This window comes from Eublepharis macularius, chromosome 9 (assembly GCF_028583425.1).
Source record: "Eublepharis macularius isolate TG4126 chromosome 9, MPM_Emac_v1.0, whole genome shotgun sequence".
Classification (NCBI taxonomy): Eukaryota; Metazoa; Chordata; class Lepidosauria; order Squamata; family Eublepharidae; genus Eublepharis; species Eublepharis macularius.
The window spans coordinates 47,842,698-47,850,724 of record NC_072798.1 but is presented as its reverse complement, the minus strand read 5'-3'; the positions used below and the strand labels follow the sequence as shown (position 1 = coordinate 47,850,724).

Here is an 8,027-nt window from a genome sequence, read left to right as displayed (position 1 = left end):
TTTTTGTCTTTCCCCCCTCTTTGTTGTTTCATATTGTTTAATACAAATAGTGCTGTATTATTTCTCACAGAATAAATGAGGTGTGTATGAGCTCTTCCCCAGGGCAGTCACTGTTGAAAAGAGATGTTGTTGCTCTGCACCTCATTTGAAAAAAAGAGCTACATGTCTGGGTATCCCAGTCCTGAAGTAGGGGATGATATATTTTAGTTTAAGTCCTAAGGAGACTATCGAACATTATGAATGAAGTCTGACATTGCTTCTGCTATAGAAAGCTGGGCATATAAAATGTGGTGGTCACAGATAATTACACTTCTGTAAATAAGACACTCTGAAAACTTGGAAATCCAGTACACAAGTACTCAAAGTGGTCTTATATGAGTACTCTCTTCCTTTATTACCCAGCGCATGTCTATACAGAAGTCCTGGGAATCAACCTGATAATGTTTTTTCAGAGTGAAGTGAAATTGACAAAACTTTCACACCACAGAGAGAAGGAAAGTAACAGAACAGCCTTCAAATGGTAAAGTTCATGCAATGGAGAAACATTTCCTAAAGTGAGATTTACACCTTCCATTGTTGTAAGTAGGGTACAGCAATAGAGTATACAGCCTAATAGAGTATATGGCCTTCAACTACTATTGCAAATTATTTTAAAGGGTCACATAATATTGATTGGGGAGGGGGGGAAGGCAAGGAGCCATTGTCACTACTAACTCTTGAAGTCACAGGCACTGTCAAAAAAGGACCAATGACACTTAGGCATCCACATTCCATAGTAGGTATAAGTGTATTGCCCAGAGAGCATCTAGGGAAGAATCATATTTTCTTAGTAACAAAATATTGCAGTGTTAGTGCTTCAGTTCTTCTCTGTCAAAAATATTCGACATTACAACTACTGGAAGCATTAGGTTAGACCATAAAAGATAAAATACAAATGATTTGAATCATAGTGTATTTATTATATACATAAGATATAAAAAACCCCAATTTTTTAAAAAAGTATTTTTGTGACTCCACAGGACCACAAAAGAAAACACATTGAACATGTATGTGTGACTTTTAAAAATGCTTTGTAGTTCTTCCTTTGTTTTTATATGTATAAAGAATATATTTTGTTGCTATTTTAAATATGCATTAATAGAGAAGTGTATAATCTAGTGAAGGAAATGGTAAAAAATCATAATATATCCTGTAAACTAACTTTATCGTGGGAGTGTTTCAAACTGACACAGAACAAAGCACATTTCAGCCCATCTTTAAGTCATCTTATTCGAATAAATAAATCACCTTATTTTAATGGGATTGACTTCCAAGTAAATGTGCATCAGACTGCAGCCTTTCCTGTTCAAGTTCAAATATTATAAAGTAAGACCAACAGTATGAATTACGAACTACATCCATCATATTTCAACAAGCGGAACTTTTATAAAAGTTTTTTAAAAATTTTTTGAGAGCTATTTTTCATAGTTTATACAGACTTTTAATGGTAGAATCAAACCATTAGTCTGAAGTAGGGACTTCAGTGCAAATATTTTAGTTTTTCAAAATTTATACTCAACTTTTTTGATTGGCTGTTGCCAGATGTAAGAAAAAAATCATCCTTTTTATCCTACTAGTCTTAGAGTTTTTATTTTCCAATAGACTTTTTCCTGTGCCATTTGAGAATTTTCACACTATAAAGGGGCAGGCAATAAAGTGCTTTATATAATGAAATAATTATATGCCATAAAATAACTTGTTCCCATACACACCTTATGGAATCAGTCACCAAAGGTCTGATGAAAGGATTTTCATTTATGTTAACTCAAACACAGAATTACACTCTACTGGTTGCAACAAATTCCCGTTGGTTTAACTGAGTGGAAAATTTGACCCAGCATCTACAAAGTATGCTGAATGACAAACCTATCATATCTAGCTTTTAAAAAATGTTCTGCAGAGCTATGATGAATAAAGACATGTCCTAATTAGATACAGTGGTATTTCTCAGTTTACAGGATGTGTTTTCCAATGGATTTTCCCACTGTTATATTCTTGGCGTTCATACCTGTGTTACTCCTATAGAAATCTGCAGTGAATGTAATCTTAATCTTAGTTATACCAATGTAAACCAAAACTGTTCCATTGATTGCATTGATTCTCCCTAGGATCTGTAGCTGATGGCAGTCCATCACGAGCATATGTGCATCCTTCCAAAAAAGTACACAAGAATTAGGTTTGGATTCTCAAATCACTCCCTTGGTGCAAGTTCAGTCCCACATATTTCAGCAGACTTTGCACCAAAAAAACTTTTTGTAAAGTAGGGAACTAAGTCAATATTGACAGTGAAAATTAATTTAATACTTTAAACTTTTGGCTGTGATTATAAGGAAACTTGAAACAGTTTTTGTAGAATTTTGTAGAATAAATGGGACTCACTTCCAAGCAGATTATGCCAATTTGGGTATAATTTGTGGGTGCATCTTTGCTCACAAAGACCCATTTCCTCATCAAACAGATGATGGGTGGGAATGTGAAATGGGTAGAGGTGATTCCAGAACACAGCTACACTGTCTGTTGTTGCACTTGCTGATTGCTGGCTCTGAGCTTCCTTGCACATTCAGCTGGAACTACTGGATGAGGTTCAGCTTCTGGGGTGGGAGTTTGACACACAGATCCCACTTTCAATATGTGCATTACCCCTCCTCAATTGAGACCAATATGTTTAGGATCAGGGTGAAATGCTATCAACCTCTTGACATATTTGGCACTATTCCCTTACATTCCAGTTTTCATTTTTGAGGTCTTCTTTCGATGAACTTTGCATTTCATGCATAAATAAATGGCCTGTTTGGCACTTTCAGCTGCAGTCTTTGAAAATCTCAAAGACTTTTTTCCCAAGAGCTGGTTTCCACTGCTGGACAAAACTTTTCATATTGACTATCAATCTTCCTGCTTGGACATCTTCATATCCAGCCACAAGGTACGTTAAACCTGTAAAATAGTTACAGAAATTATTTATTTTAGTACTTTTTATCTCACTCTTTCTCCAAGGATCTTGGGCAGCATTTATTTATTTATTTAGAATATTTCTATGCGACCTCTTCAGAGTGCTGCTCAAGCTGGCTTATGATTAAAGACCACAGTATTAAAATACACGCTATCTATTTATTCTTACAACTACTCTATGAGGTGGATTAAGTTGAGAGAAAGTTTATTCATTTCCTAGTAACAAAGCCCATTGTGGGGGAAAATACAGCAGGCTCTAGAAAAGGGAGGATGGGCATGCAGGCATTGCCTCCTCTCTGACTGATCCCAGCTGGGTGAAGGCGGGGGGCAGGCATTGCCACCTGCTCTGCTTCTGTTCCCGACTAGGTGAAGGGGGGTGGGTGGGCATTGCTGCCTGCTCCATGCCTGATCCTGGCGGGGTGAAGGAGGGGGTGGGCATTGCCACCTGCTCCACACCTGATTCCAGTGGGTTGAAGGGGGTGGGCATCGCCACCTGCTCTGCTCCTGATCCCGGCTGGGTGAAGGTGGAAGTTGGGCATTGTCACCTGCTCTGCGCCTGATCTCAGCTGGATGAAGGCAGGGGGTGAGCATTGCCTCCTGCCGCATTCTTGATCCCAGCTGAGTGAAGGGGGGGCTGGTATTGCCCTCTCCCCTGCTTTGGATCCCAGCTGGGTGAAGGTGGGGCACGGGCATTGCCACCTGCTCCACTCCTGATCCCAGCTGGGTGAAGTTGGGAGGTGGGCATAGCAACAAGCTCCGCTCCTAATCCCAGCTGGGTGAAGGCGGGAGGTTGGCATTGCCACCTGCTCTGTGCCTGATCCCATGTGGGTAAAGGGGGACTGGCATTGCCTCCTACTCTGCACCTGATCCCATCTGGATGAAGGGGGGATGGTATTGCCACCTTCTCCACTTCTGATCCCTGCTGGGTGAAGGAGGGGGGTGGGCATTGCTACCCACTCTGCTCCTGATCCCTGCTGGGTGAAGGAGGGGGGTGGGCATTGCTACTTGCTCCATTCCTGATCCCAGCTGGGTGAAGTCGGGGGTGGGCATTGCCACCTACTTTGCTCTTGTTCCCAGCTGGGTGAAGTCAGGGGCAGGCATAGCCACCTTCTCTGCTCCTGATCCCAGATGGGTGAAGGTTGGGGGGCAGGCATTGCTACCTGCTTCCTCCTGATCCCAGCTGGGTGAAGGCAGGGGGGTGGCATTGCCCTCTGCCCCTTACTTGATCTCAACTGAGTGAAGCAGGGTGCGGGCATTGCCACCTGCTCCATGCCTAATCCCAGCTGGGTGAAGGGGGGCTAGCATTGCCACCTGCTCAGCTTCTGATACCAACTGGGTGAAGGCAGCGGAGGGCATTGCCCCCTGCTCTGCTCCTTCTCCTACCTGGGTGAGGGCAGAGGGTGAGCATTGCCACTTGCTCCGCTCCTGATTCCAGCTGGGTAAGGGCGGGGGGCTGGCATTGCCGCCTGATCTGGCCTGGGCTTCCCACCGCGGCACGCTCTCTGGAGGGATGGGCTGCCTTATCTGGGTTTCCCTCCATGGCAGCACCCTCTGGAGGCACACTAGGGTAGGAAGTGAGTTGTCAGGAATACAGTTAGCCTTTTATATAATAGAATATTTATAGCCTTCTTTCTCCTCAATAGGACCCAAAGTGGCTTGCTTTGATCTTACTTCCACCATTTTATCTTCACAGCAACAACCCTGTGTGGTAGGTTAGGCTGAGTGTGTATGACTGGCTCAAGGTCACCCAGTAAGCCTTCATGGAACAGTGGGGATTTGAACCTGGGTCTCCCAGATCCTAATCTGACATTCTAAAATATCATTATGGCGCGCGCTCTCTTTCTACAGGGCTATAGGCATAGTGGGAGAAGGGGAGAAAGAATATGAAATGTTTAGGGACAACAAGGATAAAAATATGGCATATTCTTGTTCTGTAGACAGCTTATATACTTTTACAGCATTGCTGTTTGCAAAATACTCCCACAGCCGAGTCAACGTTTGTCTTGGAAATGTAACTTTCAAGTGACTGTATTTGTAATATCTCCCTAGAAGTACACAATGCTGCATCATGGGATCAATGTCTTATTATCTTGTTGGTTGCAGTTTGCTGTAAATTTGCATGGCTGCTGTTTCTGAGAGTATAAAAATAAAAGCAGACTGAAATGTTTTATTCTGCTGTCCAAGTTTACCAATATTTTCCGAATTTCCTGGAAACCTTGCATTTTTGTTTACCAGTTATGAGGAACACTTTGTTCTTTGATAATATCTGAAAGAACAGTTGTAAGGAAGTTGGATCTATTTCCTAATCTGGCATATTTAATTATTTATACAATTTGTATGTAGGTACAAGTGGGGAACCCGCAAGGCCTTATGATAGTCACTTTATTTTTGTCCCTGCACTATTTTGTCTTAAGAGTTCTCCTGGCAAGCCCATATCCTCCTCCATTTCTCTCTTTCCTTTTCTCCTTCCCACAGAACAACAGGCCTTTCTTTTAGCTGCCCTCCCCTGTCTTCAGCTTTATTATTTATTTACTTCATCTTTCTTCCTAATGAGGACCCAAAGTAGCTTACATTATTGTCCTCTATTTCATCCTCACAACAACCCTGTGAGGCAGTTTAGGTAGACAGAGAGTAATTGACCCAACATCATACAGCAATCTTCCATGGTACAGTGGAGATTCAGACCTGGGTCTCTTAGATCTTTATCTGACACTGTAACCACTGCACCACACTGGCTCTCAGCTTTCCTTTCTTCCCTCCTGATGGCAGCCTCTGCCTGGGAAAGTCTGGTTAATTTGAAAAATTGAGTAGTTGAGTAATAGCAAGTTGCTCGAGTGAGTTGTGTGGTGCCTAGTGCTGGGCCTGGCCAAGTCATACAAGTTTTATGGAGGCTGCCACTGTGCACAGGTCAGCTGCGTAGCATCAAGCTATAGCCACCACTGCACCTGGGTGAGTTGAAAAAATTGCATGGTAGCAAATTGCTCGGTAGCTCTGATAAGTCTTTCCTCCAAGGCAGGATGTAGGGGAGTAGGGTGGATTGAGAGACCAAAATAGCCCTGGAAAGGGCCCTCTCTTTTACTGACAGAAACCAAGGTTTGAAACCTGACAATATTGTTGCGGTTGTTTTTACAGGCCTTTTTTGCTTCTGGAACGGCATTCCAGCAACTCTGCAAAGTAGTCACATGTTCAGGTGTCCAACATTTGATTTATATAGTCTTTTTATCTAGAGATCATATGTAATGAAATTAAATGACATTGTCTAATTTCATTACCTTTAAATTAAATGATGCAGGGATTGGAGATGATTGGAGATAAGGAATCTCACAGACATAGTTTTCATAATAAATACCTACCAGGATTAAGTATTGGGCAAGTACAGCCTCTGTTAGTCCATGATTCTGGGTAAAGAATCCGCTTCCCTCGGAAAACCTTAAGCTTTGTAGATTTCAATACTTTTTTTATCTTGACGTTAACCTCAGCATGAGAGCCTTTATCGTGAGCTGATAAAATCTTTGCCTTCAGCACTGTGAGAGACAATTTCAAAATACATCATCTGCTTTCATTCTAGTATAGTGGTGCACAGTAATGTTGGGTACCACCGATGCGCACACTACATTCTAGGCCTATTTGTACTTTGTGGATAATTGTCTTTTATGGCAGACTAATACAATACAGAAATGCTTCCATATGTTTGATTTGTTGAAAACAGACCTTGATTTAGTTGAACAAAAACACTGTCAGGCCCTCTGCTTGATGAGCATATTCAGCATTTGCCAAAGACAAGCAGGGAGCAGGGAGATGCTCAGTGACCTGATTTTGGGGGAATTCTGAGCACACAGCTTCGTTCCTTCCCACTGAAGTTATTAGGAACCTTTGCTGACTCATCATTTTAACTGTTTTACAGAATTGCAAAATACAACAGTGCTGTCATGTAGGCTGGCCACCTCATGTCATTATAGGTTTAAAACATATATTTTGGCAGAGAGGGGTAATTATTTTAAATCTGCCTGGTCATTGTCAGTTAAGTTGGTTCATGGAAATTCCTAGATAAAAAGTTCGGGGCGGGGGGTGTCTTCCCCCTGCCTTAGGTCATGCATGGATGGATTTCAACTGACAAGAGGCCTGTTGCCAACACAATGCAAATAGTACAATAAGTACTTTATACTGGAGATGTATAGAAAAAGATTTGTCCATAGATCAAATACTGCTTTGCTTTTTTAGTACAGATACCTAATAAGATGTATTATGCATCAAAATATCGGAAGAGGCGTTCTGTGGGGAAACTTGTCTAGAGTAGAAAAAATACGCAGGCAGCTCATCAGAAAAATACAAACTTATCATAGCATAACACATATTAGGATCATTGCACAGTAGGGAATAACGTTTTTAACTCATCAGAACTCATCTTCAGGCAGGGTATTAAGCCAAAAAGAAGAAGGCCAGGAGAGGGAACAAACAGATGTTGCCAAGCATGATGAAAAACACAAGTCTATGACTGTAATAGCCTTAAAATATAACAGAGAAGGTGTTACACAAACTTAATTTAATTAGATGGTGCTCACTGCAAAAAAATCTCAAGTTAAACCAATTTTGAAATGAAGAAGCAATGAAATGTCTTCCTTTGAAAATATAAAAAAGTGATTTTTGGATATATATCTAGCTCTAAACAGACCATGAGGGACCTTTTAAAGAAAGAGAACAGTTGTAAAGAAAATCCTTATAATAACAAAGTAGTCCTTATAATAACAAAAACAGAGATTGATTTTAGCTGGTACACCAGGGATAGAGTCAACAGATACAAATGATCTATAGGGGAAACATGCCTGCTGACTACCAGCAACACAATTTAATTTGTACAGAAAGCAATCTTTAATAGACATTCAGGTTCTTATCTATTGATTACGTTTCTCATTTTTCGTCTATTGAATTCAGGTGGTGTACACAAGGACCCCATGAGGTATCTGATCCAGGTGCTGATCTGCTTAACTTTAGCAAGGCTGCTTAATTTGCTTTATTATATGCTGGGGTCCCCAATCTTG

The 8,027-nt window shown here is 41.2% G+C and overlaps 1 protein-coding gene across 8 annotated transcripts in view; it reads right to left on the bottom strand.

Annotated features, from left to right (window-relative positions):
* Positions 1-356: 356 nt before the first annotated feature.
* NTN4 (netrin 4) overlaps positions 357-8,027 on the bottom strand; it is a 71,667-nt gene continuing 63,996 nt past the window's right edge. For all 8 annotated transcript variants that reach the window (XM_054988621.1, XM_054988619.1, XM_054988620.1 and 5 more), the window contains exons 9-10: positions 6,342-6,512; positions 357-2,973 (exon numbers count right to left, since the gene is read on the bottom strand). In XM_054988621.1, the coding sequence (XP_054844596.1) occupies positions 2,840-2,973; positions 6,342-6,512 (305 nt within the window). In that variant the 3' untranslated portion in view covers positions 357-2,839. The remainder of the gene's footprint in view (positions 2,974-6,341; positions 6,513-8,027) is intronic.